General features: G+C 53.7%; 1 protein-coding gene across 3 annotated transcripts in view; it reads right to left on the reverse strand.

The window, feature by feature from the left end:
* The window catches only part of LOC103121246 (sucrase-isomaltase, intestinal-like), a 34,291-nt gene that overhangs the window by 2,417 nt on the left and 14,918 nt on the right, over positions 1-16,956 (reverse strand). Inside the window, exons 12-22 of one of the 3 annotated variants that reach the window (XR_009550726.1) lie at positions 15,823-15,939; positions 15,048-15,132; positions 11,159-11,276; positions 8,184-8,352; positions 5,878-5,994; positions 5,091-5,239; positions 4,008-4,092; positions 2,361-2,417; positions 1,561-1,691; positions 1,292-1,468; positions 118-167 (exon numbers count right to left, since the gene is read on the reverse strand). Coding sequence is in view for 2 of the 3 variants with exons in the window: in XM_060194650.1 (XP_060050633.1) it covers positions 118-167; positions 1,292-1,380; positions 1,561-1,691; positions 2,361-2,417; positions 4,008-4,092; positions 5,091-5,239; positions 5,878-5,994; positions 8,184-8,352; positions 11,159-11,276; positions 15,048-15,132; positions 15,823-15,939 (1,167 nt within the window). In the remaining variant the exon portion in view is untranslated. The remainder of the gene's footprint in view (positions 1-117; positions 168-1,291; positions 1,469-1,560; positions 1,692-2,360; positions 2,418-4,007; positions 4,093-5,090; positions 5,240-5,877; positions 5,995-8,183; positions 8,353-11,158; positions 11,277-15,047; positions 15,133-15,822; positions 15,940-16,956) is intronic. The other 2 variants (XM_060194650.1, XM_060194651.1) reach the window with 2 other exon arrangements.

Raw genomic sequence — 16,956 nt, forward strand, 5'->3', positions numbered from 1 at the left:
TACGCAGGCGTGCAGTATGACTGGGGCATTCCTGCTACTCTGAAGGACGTGTCATTTTTAAAGTCTCCCCAGACATATCTTCCTTCCCTAGAAACAGTGCTGAGCGTTCACACTTACGTTACTGAATCTGTACTCCACAAGCAAGTACTCCTCCCTTGTGACCGACTCTGTAAAAGAAGCACTGCTGTTAGAAAATAAGCACCACTTTTACTTCTTACCATTAGTGAACTCGGCAAATGGGCTAGGGCCTTGGCACTGCTGCTGAGGCTTCACTATTCTGGGCTGATCATTTCAGGCAGAGAGACAGACACAGAAGAGCAAAGCAGACACCCTACCATGTGAGCTGTCCCGCTGGCCACGTTTCTTAGAATACAATTCTAGTCTACTAAGCTCCAGTCTACCAGGTCTCAGGCTTAAGTCTCCCTCTGGAATTCAGTAAGCCACCTGCCAGTCTTCCCTTCTGAGAGCTCTTTGGAAAAGGCCAGTTAAGCAGAAGTGGCTCTCCCCACCTCACCAGGCCTATTGCCTTTCCAAGAGCAGGTGACTCCATAGCTCTTCCTGCACGCGCGCGCGCACACACACACACACACACACACACACACACACACGCAGGCCCATAGCTCTTCCTGTGAGCACACACGTGCGCGCGCGCACACACACACACACACACACACACACACACACACACACACACAGCTCTTCCTGTGCACACTCACACACATACATATGCAGGCATGTGTACCCACATGTGAGGCAAAGGACTAGTGTACAGCAGGCAGGAGCACATTCAGGAGGATGTTCAGCCCCACTTCCTCTGGGGTTCCTCACTCTCCTCATCTCTGTGCCTGCTCCCAGAAGCCCACACCTCCCCATGCGTCCTGCATGCTGGAGAGAAGGCAGCAGCCTCAGAGGGTCCCAGTCCCAGAGTCCCTCCTGCATGGCACACAACAGCTCCTCACCCCTTCCCTGCGTGCTCCTCATGGAGCTGGTCCTCCCCTGCCTGCCTGATAAGCTGTGGGGAGGAGACAGGACAAGAGGAGGAGGGGCGTGCCTGCCGGAGACCCACTGTGCAGCATCTCCCCGGTCTCCTGCGCACCCAGTGTCTCTGCCCACAGGAGCCCTTACCCAGTGCCCAGTCTCCCACACTCCCTGGAAAGCCAGCCGACTGGCTCCTCCCCTCAAAGCCAGGAGCCTGCCTAAGTCCCTGCCCAGAGTGAGCGGAGGGCTGTCCATGCTCAGCCCACCCCCAGGCCTCTGCCCCCTCTGCCCTGCTGCCCGCTCACCTACTCACCCATGGAGTCCCCGTCATCCCAGAACAGGGAGCCGAACGCTTCTCCCACTTCGTTCAGAGCAACGATGAGGCCAAAGGGATTCAGGCGACTGCAGAGACAGTGAGAGCCAGCCTTGGCAGCACCTCAGGGGTGGGGGTCTGCAGCTCAGGGGCCACCAGTCCCTGATAGGGGATGGGCTGAGGGTAGGGGCCTACAGTGACACCATGCTCCTCTCATACTCCCCCCCCCCAGGACCGCCCAGCACCCACTGGTATGTCCATATTGCTACCTGAGTGCTGTAGTCCTGTCTGGGCTCTGAGTGGGCAGGATGTGTCCCCCTCGCACAAACAGAGGGATGATGTCCAGGGGTGCTGGTACGTCCACAAACTTCCTCTTCCAGGACAGGGGCACCGGGTTCCCCTGCATGGAGGAGAGTTAGCAGTCAGGTCTGTTGGGCAGGCATGGGATACACAGCTCAGACACAGGGAGCCCAGGTGGCGGGACCATGCAACGCCCAGAGGGAGAGCGCCCCTGGCCTCATCAGGCTCAAGGAAAAAAAGCCAACAGGGAGCTCTCTGGGGAGGTGAGTGCCCAGGTGGCACAGGGGAAGTGCTTGGGCACCTGGGAAAGGTCATAGTGCCAGCCTCCCTGTCTCTGCTTCTCACTCTGTCTCTACCTCAAGGAAGAAAGTGGCCTGGGAGCAGTGAAATTACATATACACTAGGCCCTGGGACCACAAACAATGTGCAAAAACTCCTGTATGAAAGCCTGGGGGAGCTGGGTTCAAGTCCAGGGCAGCAGCGAGGAGGATGCTCATAGAGGCCAGCCTGCTGAGGGGACACCCCAGAACAGTCAAGGCTGACACTGGCTGGGATAGCAAGTAAAATACTTATCTTATCTGAAAAAGTTACCCTTCTCTATCTCTCCTAGTTCTGCCTATTTGAGAAGATGGACCAATTCTAAAGCAAAGGTTCAGACCCAGTAAGGCAGCCAGAGTCACGCAGTCCAAGGCTCCAGGAGCATGTCAATCAACACAAGAGACAGCATGCAACAGATAGCACTGTCTCTTTAAATGTCTCAAACACTCACTGTATAAAAGTCGAACCAAGACGCCTCAGGAAAATACACGGGCACAGATCTTGCTCCCTTTGGGGGGAAAAAAATAAAACTTTTAAACATCATCTGTTGACTGAAATATCTCAGTAAAGCTACATTCAGCAGTATAGACTCGGCATCTTAGAAATCAGTGGCAACAAAGCCAAGAGCTGACCACTCCCACATGAGCAAGTCGCTTCCAGGGGACACACACATCAGGGCATCTCTGAGAGGACAGACATACTTGGTGGTCTAGGAGACTCTGGTGTATCCGCTCATGGCACTCTCTAGAATCAACTTCTATTTCAAGGCGTCACTGCATCTGGCAGTGATGCAGAGGCAGCTTCTCTTTCTTTTCTCTTTGTTTTGTCTAACAGAAACACATGATATTTTATATAATGGGAAAAAATCCACTTAATCTAAGAGATAAACTGACACATTACCAAGAGAATCAGTTTTAGTCTTCCTATTGAGTTTGGTGGCATTGCCTGTCTCTCTTTTTTAATTTAAATTGGGGGATCAATGGTTTAAAGTAAATAAAGTTTTTGGTACATCATGCACCAGGACCTGAAAGCCCCCCCTCCAGCCAGAGTCCTTCGCTTCAAAGGCAGCTTCTTAATGACAGGGCTATGCCCCAGGGGGTTTGAATAAAGGAGCCATGAATGTGCATGATCTTATCTATATGATGTATACTTAATATGTGTTTATAGACTTATAGAGAGATGCCCCTGTGGAGAGGCGGCCTGTATGTGCACACATAGCATCTAGGTAAAGTACTGATGGATGACTTACTTAATGCCTGTGCGCACACACACACACACACACACACACACACACAATGTCAGCTAGACCTGTGTGTGGTAAGAAAGTCCAGAAAGGCAGGTGCAGGGGCTCTAGGACTCTGAGGCCCAGTTTCAGTTTTTATGCAGCTGTGATGTCAACCCCAGTGAGAGAGTCCTGACATAAGAGACAGCCTTGCAAGGGCATTTTCCCTGCTTCTTGGGGCCATAGAGTGGATGTGGATTTGCATGCATGATTGGGTACTGTGCCTTCCCTCACCCTCAGGGGGCCCAGGTCTCCTGGCCAAAGCTACGCAGATCCCCTGCACTAGGTTTGGGCAAGACAGCGACTAGGAGAGAGAGAGAAAGGTGCACAGAGAAGGACCAGGGCTCTCTAGAAAAAAGGGAGCAGCTGATGCTACAGAACAGGCTGCCTTAGGCTCTGTGCAGGTCAAGGAGGGATGTCGGTTTCTTACTGAGGATGCGCCTGGCTCAGCACTTTCTGCTAAGTATCCACAGACAACTTAGAATTGCTGACTTGAGCAGGCACTGCAGCTTTGTTCAGACTCAGGTACATTTTATCTACTTGCCTTAAGAAAAGGCAGCTGTTCAAATAGGAGGACAGAAGAATGGCAGCAGCTTAGGGGCTACACTGTCCAGTGTTTCTGTGTCCAGTGCTGTGGGGGACCACACTGCCCAGTGTGTCTGTGTCCAGTGGTGTGGGGACACACTGTCCTGTGTGTCTGTGTCCAGTAGTGTGGGGACACACTGTCTTGTGTGGCATGCCCAGTGGTGTGGGGACCACACAGTCCTCTGATCATGTCCTGTGGCAGGTATGGAATCGGATGTCTGTGGCACTCACCTCATCCAGAACAGGGGTGATCATGAGGGCAGGTCCCCAGAGGAATATTCTGTCAATGTCATGAGTCACTGGGTCAGATGTAAATCTAGATTTTGGGGGTAAAAATCCTCAATTAAAAATTGACATTCTCATAAAGAGTCAAATTCTTACTCAGTTTTACCCAACTCAGTGACCCACAGCTAAAAGATCAGAAAAAACAACTGGTGAACATGTAGGACACAGTTGTTTCAGGAGAAAAGCCAGGCACCAGGGAGGTTGATGTCTGTCTGCTGGGTGAGGTGGCAGGCAGGGTGAAGCTGGTTCAGAGTAGGTCACTGGATGTCTGTGTGTCCTAGTCTGCTTTCATAGCTTAAGAAGGCTTCAGCCCATATGGCCCCCCGAGGCATGCTGTGAGTCTGGTATGTGCACCCCCTCAGCCACTCTCACATGGAGACCCAGGCCCCTTATCTGACACCAAGCAGGCACCTTTGGCAGGATAGCACTGAGTGAAGGCAGACCTGCCTGTCCATCCATCCAAGCTGCTCTCTTAGCTAAACCCTGGATACATCTGAATTGTTTCTAATCACAGTTTGGGCAGGGGGAGTTGAATGCTTATGGCTACTTATTTATCCCCCACTGGTCCCCAGGTTAGAGTCAGCTCTGGGGAGCATGAGGTAAGACTGTGAAATAGAGGCCAGCCCTGGGAGCAGGAGGTGAGACTGTGAGATGGGGCCAGCTCTGGGAGTAGGGGGTGAGATGGGGTGGAGGCAGCACTGAGAACAGGAGGTGAGACTGAGGTGGGAGCCAGCCCTGGGAGCAGGAGGTAAGATGGAGTGGAGGTGGGGTTATCCCTGGGAGCAGGAGGTGAGACTGAGATGGGACAGCCCTGGGAACAGGAGGTGAGACTGAGTTGGGGTCAGCCCTGGGAGCTGGAGATGAGTTGAGATGGGGCAGCCCTGGGAGCAGGAGGTGGGATAGAGGCGGAGCCAGTCATGGGAGCAGGAGGTGAGACTGAGATAGGGTCAGCCTTGGGAGCAGGAGGTGAGATGAAGCTGGGGGCAGCCATGGGAGCAGAGGGGGCACTGAGCAGGGCGGGTCACTTACTCATGCATCAGGGAGCGGACCACGGTGCTGCCGGAGGTGTGGGCGTGGTAGAAGAGTGTGTACAGGTAGGGCAGCAGGAAGTATCTGTTCCTCAGTGCAGAGCGAACGATGGATGCGAACTCTTCTCCAAACACCCCAGGGTCTTGTTCCTGACAGAGAGTAGCAGCCCACAGACTATGAGCAGAATGGCTTTAGTAAGAGCCATGTGTCACTCTGGGTCCCTGGTGATAGAGATCAGTGCTGGCCTTGTGTCTGTCCCAGGGAATCTCCTGCTAAGTGTTCCACAGGCATGGGGCCATGGCTCAAGGGCTGAGCCCCAGCACAGGTCTCCTCCAGGTGACACCTGCCTCTGCTCGGGTAGGACTCCAGAGCTCAGCCCCCTAGAAGTGACCCTCAGGCTGAAGGCAGCCCCTGCTGCAGATCCAGCTGCCACCCCAGCAGCACCCCAAACGTGATGCCTCCCTAGTGACCAAGGAGACCCACAGGCACACCTGGCTTGCTGCTGTGGCCTCATACAGTAAAGGGGAAATTCTGCCCCATGCTAACTCAGAGGAGGCTCCCTCCCCAGGTCCAGCGTGTTTCAGCTTGCAGCAATGGCACATGATGCACTTTCAAAAGCCATTTCACAGCAGCTGTTTCCCCAGCAGTTGGAGAAGGGCTGCATGCCATTCATGGGGCTGATGAAACCAACCACACACCCTAGTGTGGAGGAAGAGCTTGACCTCTGACTCCTGCAAGTAACACCTTCCTACAGGTCATGGCCAGCAGCCTTGGGAGCGCCACTCACCTTGTTTCCGATCGCATTCTGGTTTCTGGAAAGGGGGTAGAACGCCCCCAGCTGCATCCACCGCAGGCAGAGCTCATATGACGTCTCCTCCTTAAATCCACAGATGTCAGCTCCGACCTGGGGAGATATCGACTCGCCCTCAGCGCTCCCAGGTTAGTTCTGCTGTGGGACCCACACTGACCACCTCAGGCTGCACTCTCCTGACAGGGACACAGGGTGTCAGGCTGTGACTTACTGCAGTATGAAGAGACATAGGAAGCGTGGCACAGACCCACCTGTGTGCCAGGGTGGGTGAGCGGATAGAGAAGCTGAGGGACAGACAGGTGGACACTGGTCGGCCATGACAAAGCGACCTGAGTCTTTGGGGAGAGAATGGATGTGAGTGGAGATAATGCTACTGAGTGGAATATGCCAGGAAGTGAAAGCAGATGGCCCTATTCCTATGTGTAATGTAGAGGACTCCAACACACTGACTACCACAAACCTGACACCACAAACAGCCCAAAAGACTCCAACAAACAGACTGCCACAAGCCTGACTCCCAGGCATGGCAACACCTCAGAGGACTCTAGCAAACTGACCACCACACAAACCTGACTCCCAGGTGTGGTAACACCCCAGAGGTTGAGGGGTCACTGCCTAAGAGCCATCTTAGAACACTGCCCTCCAGAGATGGGCTCCTCAGCCTCCCCAAACTTGATCCCAGAGCCCCTCCTGTTGTCTCAGAAATAGGACCTTTCAATTGGGGTTGATTTGAGAGAGGGAAAGGAAGGGAGGGAGCAGGACGCCACCCCTGAAGACAGTGGCATAGGGAGGGAGCTGTGGGTCTCCAGGTCCCCAGGATGAGAAGCACTGTCTTTAGCCCCAAGGACTCAGGTTATCTCCAACTGCAGGGAGGCAGGTGTTAGAGGAAGGAGGGGTAAGGGGTGGGGTAGCACCCCAGCGAGTGCTGTGAGGACAGGAGGCATTCCCCCACCCCCAGCTCCTGCTCTTCAGGCTCTACCTGGAAGCTCCTGTTCACACAGAGCTGGACTGGACTAGCTCTTTTTCAATATCTCCTTAGCAGGTCTTCCTCAAATGTCCCTCATCTAGCACTCAAAATCTCAGATTTCGCGGGGGGGGGGGCAACAAAAGCAGCCCCTTGAAATCTGAGCGCTCAGCCTGGGCTAGTGCGGGAGCTCTCTAAAGTCAGACAAGTCTGCTCACTGGGGCTTGGGGGATCCGCCACAGTGTGGTTTGAGGTTTTCAGGACAGCAGCAGATTCTTTTCTTTTTTCTTTTTTCTTCTGCCTCCTGGGTTAACGTTGGGGTTCAGTGCCAGTACTGAATTCAATGCTCCTGACAGCCATTTTTTTCTCTTTCTATTTTTTATGAGATAGGACAGAGGGAAATCAAGAGGGGAGGGGAGACAGAGAGGGAGAGAGAAAGAGAGACCTGCAGACCTGTTTCACCATTCAAGAAGCTTCCCCTCTGCCCCTGCAGGTGGGGAGCAGGGGCTCAAAGCTGAGTGCCCACACATGGTAACATGTGCACTTAATCCAGTGCACTACCACCCAGTCCCGCAGCGGCAAATGCTTTAATGGCCAAACCATTTTTTGGTCACTATGGCCAGGCCTGGGGGCTGGTGGTACTGAGGAGGGTGTCTGCATTACCTGTCACTTTTAGTGATGGAAGATGGAGCTGCTTCTGATCGAGGCTCTGCTCCCCTGCCTCTCCTTCCCTGTCTATCTGTGAATGCAGACACTCAGCCATCAGTCTGTATTGAGCTGGCTGTGGGAGAGTTGTGGATGGAGGGGGGGGGGCAATGGCAGGTGAATGGCAAGGAATGATAGTCTCCGGGTTCACCACCAAGTGCTCTAGTGACATCCAGAATGTCAGCAGCCCTGTGAGCCTCCTGCTCTGCTGCAACACTGTGGAACAACCAGGGCCTCATGCTGTGGGATACCCATGAGTGGCTGCCCTGGCCCATTTCTTGTTTTTGTTTTTTTCATTGGGAGGGGGAGAGGTGGAGAGACAGAGAAAGGGAACGGCCACACAGCACCATTCTGCCATCCATGAAGCTTCCCCGTTGCTATCCTTGGTGCTCCCATGTGGTGCTGGGGCTCTAATGCAGCCCCCCCCATACACACATATGACACATGCTCTACCTGCTGAGCTGCCTCTTGGCCCTGAGGTTCTCTGGACACCTGCCCAGAGGGAGGTCAGCACCATGGCTGCCACCCTGTGTCTTTTCTGCAATGCCCAGAGAGAGTGGAGCACACTCCAGGCCAGGGGGTGGGTGTCTGCACCTTTCCATGGTGAACTTACATATGGAATCCCAAAGAGGTTGAACTCCAACATCCCGATGACGGACATGTGCATGTCCCTCCAGCGGGAGAAGTTGTCCCCCAGCCAGTGGCCAGCATACTTGCCACTCCCCACAAACGTGGACCGGCTCAGGACAAAGGCTCTCCTCCGGGTGGCATTCTGACAGGCACTGCAGACACACAAGAGGGGCAGCCTTCAGTACACAGCTAGGAAGACCCTCCTGAGGGGCTTAACAGAGTGGCGTTAAATGATGCAAGCCAGGGAGAGATGGGTAAATACCAGGTGACCTCGCTCACAGGTGGCAATTGAGAAACAAGGACAGAGAGGGGAAGCACAGGGTGGAACCTGCACTGGGTGTGATGTCTGCACTAAGGCAAAGGGTTCTGGGGGAAGGGCGTGGGATGGGGGTATGGGGGCCTTGAGGACCTGGAGCCTGATGGTGAGTGCCAGGGAGATGATAAATTGTACCCAGCTGTCAACAACTGTACCGCAAACTATCACTCCCTCAGAAAAACATTAAAATAGGGAAATCATAAGCTCCCCCGTCTCCACCCTCCAAAAGAAAGCTCCTCCTAAAAACCCAAGACTGTGAGGTGTGTGGGCAGCTTGCCACTTCCTGGAATTCAGGTGTGTTCACAAAGGCACAAACTCCAGTGAGATGAGAATCCCTATGTTCCACTGTGGGTGACAGTCAGCTGACAGTGACAGTGACAGTGACAAGCCTGGTCCAGACTGGCCAGGAGCTGCCTTCACAGCCCAGCTCACAGCTTCTCCACCAGCTGTGTCAGAAGCTCCACAGGGCAGCTGGTGGTCGGGGAGGGGCCTGCAGCCAGGTAGCTGGGGAGTGTGCCCAACAGCTTCCCCTAAGCTGATCCTCTTTTCTCAGCAAAACCTTCTGTGTCCATTCCCAGCAGCACTGTCACATGCTTTTGCTTTTCTTTGGTTTAAATGTGTACGCTTAGCCATTGTCAATCAGACCTGTGAGTGGAAAAATGCAGTAAAAATGGGCGTTGTAGCCAAGCAGATCTTGGTTGAACACCATCTGTCTGTCCCATGTAAAAATAGGCCACGTGTGGTCTGGGAGGTGGTGCTGTGGATTAAGTTCTGCACTCTCTCTCAAGCATGAGATCCTGAGTTCAGTCCCTGACAGCACATGCATCAGAGTGATGTCTGGTTCTTTCTTTCCTCCTATCTTTCTCATTAGTAATAAAGTCTTTAAAAAATAAATAAAAATGTGGTCCAGGAGGTGGTGCAGTGATAAAGCTTTGAACTCTCAAGCATGAGGTCCTGAGTTCAATCCCTGGCAGCACATGTGCCAGAGTGATGTCTGGCTCTTTCTCTCTCCTCCTGTTTTTCTGATAAATAAATAAAATCTTTTAAAAAATAAAGTAAAAAAATAAAAATAAAAATATGTGGCCTTGAAGTAAAGGAACTAGCTCAGCTGGCAGAGTACTGGGCTGGCTTGCCTGAGGGAAATCCCTGGCACTGCATGTGCAGAAAATGCTCTGGCCTATCTCTCTGTCTCATGCAAAAATCTTTCTCCTATGTAATAAATAAGTTTTTTTTTAATGTGTTACTGTGAGCATGTGCTTCCATGCCTGTGAGATGAGGCAAACAGTACTGACCTAACAGGATGGAGTCTACAATGGAATAAAAAACGGGCTGTGTCTCTGCCCACCCGTCTACCCTCCCATCCTCCTTAGACAACCTGAGTTATGACTCCAAATGCACGAGCTTCTCCTGTAACTGGGCTGTGCTAACACCCCTAGAGCCTCAAAGGTGAGTTCATACTTTTCAGCTGCTCTGCACTGGCTCATTAAAGCTGGTGAGTGCACCCCAAACCACTTTACTCCTCTCTCCTCTGTCAGTCACGTGCTATTGCACTTTGTGCTGCTACTCAAAACTTCTCAGTGACGAGCTCAGGAGTGAGCTAGTTCCAGGTCAGCTGGCCCTGTTTTACACGATGCCTATCACACTTACTACATGCTGATCACTGGGGCTCTCTTCCAGTCAGAACCGGACCTGGGGGTTCTTGATAGCAGGTAAATGAGAACCTGGGGGGCACCTCTGCTGCATCTGCATCCCCCCTCACACGCCCCCATACACCTCACCAAGTCCTCTCAGCTACAGTGCTAGGAAAACAGCTTTACCCCTAAGCACAGAAACAGACCAGGCTTGCATGTGCTCAAGTGATCAGTATTCTCTCTAGGTCCTCACACAGAGCATTGCCAGGAACTGGCTGTAAGCCAGCAGGCTGACTCCAGGTGACGTGTATGACAAACTGGAGTTGGAGTGGAAGCCTTAGACTAGGGGACAGTGAGTGGAAAGTGTTCTGCTCCTTCAGGCTGTGAGACACACACACTCAACCACACGTACGCATGCAGTCATGTGTTCACATGTGTGAAGATGCACATGCTAACACACACAGGGACTGAGAGGAAGGGTGGCAGCTCCACCCAGATAATCATTTGACAGGAGTAGAGCCACCTGGGAGGCCTTGGGAGAGAAGGCAAGTCCCTTGGGCAGAGTGCAACCCCATGTGTTATGAGACCTGCCATGACATGAAGCTGGCATCTCTCCTGGAGAGGAGCCTGCATGCAGAGCCCAGACTCAGGGCCTCTAGCACAGATGGCCCACAGCATCACCTCACCCCACCCAAACTGTCTTCTCCAGCTTCACCCAGAGGTCAGACTACTATTTCAGGGTGTCACCAAGCCAGTGTGCCTCCCAGGCCACTCTACTCTGTGTCTGTGCAGGGAAATGATGGCTCCTCAAATATACTTCTAAAATCAGAATGACACATCTGCCAGCTAAAGTCTTCAAGGAGGAAGAGATGAGTCATTGGGCAAGTTAAGAAATGCAGCAATGACATGTCACACCTGCTTGAAACACCTTGTCACCATTTCTTAGTGGAGATCTCACAAATAATCTATGGGTATCAAAGAGACCTGTTTAAAAGGCCCATGGATACTTACTAGAAAGTGGCTTTCTCCTGGAACCAGCCGTACAGAGAGTGGACATCATAGTGATTTCCCAGGTACATCTTGGAATCGGGGCACAGAGTCTTCTCAGCCAGAAATCCACCCAGGATGTCTAGGGGAGGAGTGTGGTATCAGTGTTGTCCTTAGAATTAAATCAGCTGGGAGCATCTAGTCTGCTGTGTGCATGCCATCCTCCCTGACCCGCCTCAAGGACACCAAGCCCCCAGAAGTGGTGTGCTGTCAGCAGATACAGCATCCAACAGAGAGAGCTCCTAAGAGCAATGTCCCCTGTGCTGTGTGCCTGGCCTGGGGCTAAGCTGGCACTGGGCTCCGGCCTCCAGACAGGACCCTCGGCAGAAAGAAGGTTGTCACAAAGCACAGCCTGGGGACTATCTCCACGCCTGCAGGAGGCAGAGGCCCCGAGCCGAGGAGGGGTGTGTGTGGGGGTGTCATGGACCATGGGACGAGGGGATGAGAAAAGATGTTAGGGGCCAGGCAGTAGTGCACCGGGTTAAACATACATAGTATTGTTGTATGCTTTACATTGGGTTCTAGTTCTCCCCCGCCAAGAGAATTAGATCAGCCCAGTTAATTTTGCGGGCCCGCTTGGCCCCGCCCTGAGGAAACCCACCAGAGTTCCAGAGTTCCAGAGGGCCAGAGTTCCTGAGTTCGAGAGTAAGGGAGAGTGCTTGCGCAGCGACAAAGAGACAGCAGAGTTCTGTTTGGTGATTAGTTTGTCTTAGTTTATGAATCGTTGTTCCTGAATAAAGAAATACAGCTTCCCTGCCCAGCCGTTGTCTCCGCGTCTCTGTTACCCGCCCGTAAAGCTAGCCTGGCCAGCCGGAGCCTTCTGAAATTTTAACAACAAATGGTGCCCACGTGGACCTGACCTGCGCATCTCTCAGATAAGTAAAGATAATTTGGCTACCTATGCACTATGGCCTTCTCTTCTGCTTGTGAAGAGATCTCCAAAGGCCTCTGCTCTTTCTTCACGAGACTGTTTTGCTGTTTCTGGAACATTTATCTCTGGACCACTCTGTGGTTTCCACTCGCTCGGGCGAACTCAGAACAGCCAGCGGGAAGAGCCAGTGGGCAGGAGGCGAGGCGCGGAGCTGCTGTTTCTACCTGGTTAAACAGCCAGCCAGCCGGCTGCGCCCAGACAACCCCGGGCACCGCGCCCGCAGCCCCGCAGCCCCACAGCCCGCAGGAGGCCTATGCCAGCACACAAGAGCCCCAGGAGCCCAATGCCAACATGCTGGAGCCCGATGCCAACACGCTGGAGCCCGATTCCACCACGCAAGAGCCCGATGCCAGCACGCAGGCCAGCCCACAGGAGCCGGCTCTCCACCGAGTGGCGCAGGGCACTGGATGCGTGATCCCTCCACGCTGCTCGGCCACTGTGAGCAGGGCAGCAGACATGGCAGGGCATGGGGCAGGGCCGCGGCGGCCTATCATGGCCGCCACCCCTGGGCACCTAGGCCCACGCCTTCTACAAAACTGGCCTGCCTGCCCTCTTGCTATAAATTCTGGAACCATCCCGGGCCTCCCGGACCCCCGGGCTCCCTGCCGAAACTGGGCACACGAGATGTCCAGCCGCCGGTCGGGTCTGAAGGCAGACAAGCTGGAGTATGCAGAGATTTGTGCAGAGATCGCAACCTGCAATTCCTAAACGAATTTTAACAACATAGTATGAAGCATAAGGACCCGCACAAGGATCTTAGTTCAAGCCCCCAGCTCCCCACCTGCAAGTGGGTCACTTCACAAGTGGTGAAGCAGGTCTGCAGGTGTCTCTCTTTCTCTCTCCCTTTCTATCCCTCCCTCCCCTCTCAATTTCTCTCTGTCCTACCCAATAAAATGGAAGAAACTGCCATTAGGAGCAGTGGATTCATAGTGCTGGCATTGAGCCCCAGCAATAACTCTGGAGGTAAAAAAGAATAAGATGATGAAGAAGAAGGAGGAGGAAGAGGAGGAGGAGGAGAAGAGTAAGGAGGAGAAGAAGAAGAAGAAGAAGAAGAAGAAGAAGAAGAAGAAGAAGAAGAAGAAGAAGGAGGAGGAGGAGGAGGAGGAGGAGGAGGAGGAGGAGGAGGAGGAGGAGGAGGAGGAGGAGAAGAAGAGGAGGAAGGGGAAGGGGAAGAAGAAGAAGGAGAAGGAGGGGAAGGGGAAGAAGAAGGAGAGGGAGAGGGAGAGGGAGAAGAAGAAGAAGAAGAAGAAGAAGGAGAAGGAGAAGGAGAAGAAGAAGAAGAAGTAGTAGTGGTGGTAGTAGTAGTAGTAGTAGTAGTAGTGGTAGTAGTAGTAGTAGTAGTAGTAGTAGTAGTAGTAGTAAGGTGCTGACGTGAGCTGGAAGTCAGCAGAGTGTAAATGTCACAGGGATGGCTGCCCGGTGATGAGGTTCAGCCATGAGGGGATGACCCCACATTGCCCGGGTCCTTGCAGACTGTGCCTGGGGACAGAGACCAAGGTGGGAGGCAGCTCTGAGCACCAGCAAGGCTCATGGGTGACAGGAAGAGGGAGAAGCTCCTCAGACAGTCAGGCAGAAGAGGAAAAGGTCAGAGCACCTGATGGTGGGGAGGGAAGGACAGCTTCCAAAAAGGAGCACAGCACTGCTGGCTCTGGGTTCTAACCACAGGGCAGTCAGCTATGGCCACAGGAGGGAGGCCTTGCTGAGCCCTGCCCACAGGGCACACAATTCAGGGCTGAGGGAAAATACTCCTCCCCAGAGAAAGGCAGGGTCTCTGACTGGATGGACCCTCCAGGTGGGGACAAGGTCCTGGTGCCCAGCCGGTCTCAGGACATGGCCAGTTGGCCACTGGGTGGGATGCCCCTTCACTAAGCCCACTGCTTGCTCTGCACCTGGGGCAGCACTCAGGACCTGAAACAGGCTGCACATGTGATCACAAGCATGTCTCCACAGCCTGGGCTCCAGGGCTCCGAGTCATTTGGAGTCACATGCATGTCTCCATAGCCTGAACTCCAGGGCCCCAAGTCTCTTGCAGTCACACACAGTCCCACAGCTTGGGCTCCAGGGTCCCAATTCACTGGGGTCACACACATCCACAGCCTGGGCTCCAGGGCCTCATCACTTGGGGGTCACACGTTTCCCATAGCCTAGGCTCCACAGCCCCAAGACACTTGGGGTCACTGGCATCCACAGCCCCACCTTGGAGCGGCAGACACTTGGCATGAAGGCCTGAGGATCCTGGCACTGCTCATCAGAGGAGCCAGAGCTGGGTCTATGCCTTCGGGTCTGCAGTCCCACTGAGAAGACCCAGCTCCAGACGCAATCGCCTCTGCCTCAGCAGCCCACAACTCCTGCAGGAGGGCCAGCCTTCAGCTGTGCTGACTGGGGAGAGCCACATTCTATGTTGGTATACTCTCATCTTATTCCAGAAACTACAAGACTGAGAATCCTGAGTGAGTTAATCTGTAACAAAGGAGGAACTCAGGAATATGAACCCAAAGGAGGGTGGCAGCTCCCACCTCCTGACTGAGTGCTGGGAGCTCTGTTCTACAACCCAGCCATGTCATAGATCATAGAACCACAATACAGGACACATCATGGGCCACAGCACCAGCCATGGACCACAACACAGAACACAGCACAGGCCACAACACCAGGATAGGTCACAAGCCACAGCACAGGCCATGAGACCACAACACAGAGCACATCACCGGCTGTGATCACGGGTCACAGTGCTGTTAGGAGCCACAGCCCCAGGGCATGACACAGGACACAGGCCAGAACATACCCCAGCAGCTGAGCTACACGGTGTGAGTCCACTACTAGCATGGCAGTGATCACATGCAGCAATGTCCATCCCACAGTCAGCAGAGCCTCTTTGGGCTGGGTGCACAGGGCTCTGCAGGGTCCTCTGCCCAGACTCACCGGGCACGAAGGGCGGGTAGTTCAGGTTGTTTTCCTCACAGCCTGGCTGCTGGCCTGTGTGAAAGTTGGAGGGCTCGTTCATGTTCTAGGGAAGAAGGGAACCTTGAGTGAGGACAGCATGGGGCCTTGCTCACCTCTGGGGCATGGAGGCAAAGAGCCCCCTAGCCCAGCCACATGCACAGCCACGGCTGCTGTGTGAACATCACAGGACCGAGACACCACCAAAGACAACACAGGCCCCACTGTCCCCATTTCCCTGTCCCCCCTCCCTGTGCCATCTTCTTGCCTATGCCCACCTCCTAGTGTCCCCTATCCTGTATCCCCAGACACACAACCATGTGTCTTTCAAGCCCTGTCACAAGTTCCTGGCCTCTGATCCTATCTCCCAGTATAGCCTCAGCCAGTGACCTCCCCCAACTGTTCCCACAACCCTGTGTCCCCACAGCACTGACACTATATCCTAGTCTCTGTTCCCATGGTCCCCAATACCCTGCCAGATGTGCTGGCCCAGTAACAAGGCCAAGGTATCTGTACAGTTCATACACACAGACTCACACAGACCATGCTGTCTGCACACACACACAGCTCACACACAGACTCACACAGAGCATGCTGTCTGCACACACACAGTTCATACACACAGACTCACACAGAGCATGCTGTCTTCATACACAAAGACTCACACAGACCATGCTGTCTGCACACACACACACAGATGACACACACAGATTCACACAAAGCATGCTGTATGCATACACAGCTCACACAGACTCACCAGGCAGATCCCATCATAGTTGAGGACATCCCTGAAGTCCATGCACATCTGTACCCACCACTCTGTTGCTCTGGGGTTGGTGTAGTCAGCATACACACAGTCTCCAGGGGCCCAGGTCTGGAGGGGGCACAGGGGACAGAGGTCAATATAGGCTGACTACCCCCTTATTGGTATGCAGGGTCCCAGAGATTAGCATTCAGTGTCAGGGCAGTAGCCTACCAGCTCAGAGACCGACAAACCTGCATGGATTTGCAGGAATGTCCCCTTTCCCCTAACCCTCATGGCCCTCTAGTCTGGTATGGGTGTGAGGTCCCAGCTGAGGGCCTGGTGTGGTGTGACATCATGTTTGGGCCTGGTGTGGTGTGAGGTCCCAGGTGAGGTCCTGGTGTGGTGTGACATCATGTCTGGGCCTGGCATGGTATGAGATCACTCTGGGCTTGGTGTGGTATGAAGTCACATCTGAGGGCTTGGTGTGATATGACATCATGTCTGGGCCTGGTGTGGTATGAGGTCACTTGGCCTGAGGTAGTGTGAGGTCACATCTGACTGCCTGGTGTGGTGTGAAGTCACTCAGCCTGATGTGGTGTGAGGTCACATCTTGAGGGCCTGGTGTGGTGTAACATCATGTCCAGGTCTCGTGTGGTACGAGGTCCCAGCTGAGGGCCTGGTGTGGTGTGACACTGTCTGGGCCTGGTTGGTGTGATGTCCCATCTGGGCCTGTAGCCTAGCCTGGCCCTGAGGTATGTCTGTTCTGCTCTAGCCCAGCCGTGTGATCACACACCTGCCAAGACAACACAAGTACAGACAAAAAGATGCAATGATCATGCTGTCACAGCAGCAAAACCAAGTCTGTAGAGGCCCCATGAGTCACCAAATCAATGACAGGGATACAGCTTGCCCGCCATGTGTGAAGCCCCATGTTGGGTCTTGGCACCTCCTGAGAGTACGGTGGACAGCACTATGGGTGCTCCAGAGGCTGTGGTGCATGCTGTGGGTCTCTCCTCTCTCTCATACAAGAGATCTAGTGGAAACTATGGGAGACACAGAAGCAGAGCCTGGGCGCCTGTGGTAGGTCTGTGCTGAGGAGACTGGCCTGGCTACAGCTCTTAGAAGGCTCCAGGGCTCAGTGCTATG

This window comes from Erinaceus europaeus, chromosome 7 (assembly GCF_950295315.1).
Source record: "Erinaceus europaeus chromosome 7, mEriEur2.1, whole genome shotgun sequence".
NCBI lineage: Eukaryota > Metazoa > Chordata > Mammalia > Eulipotyphla > Erinaceidae > Erinaceus > Erinaceus europaeus.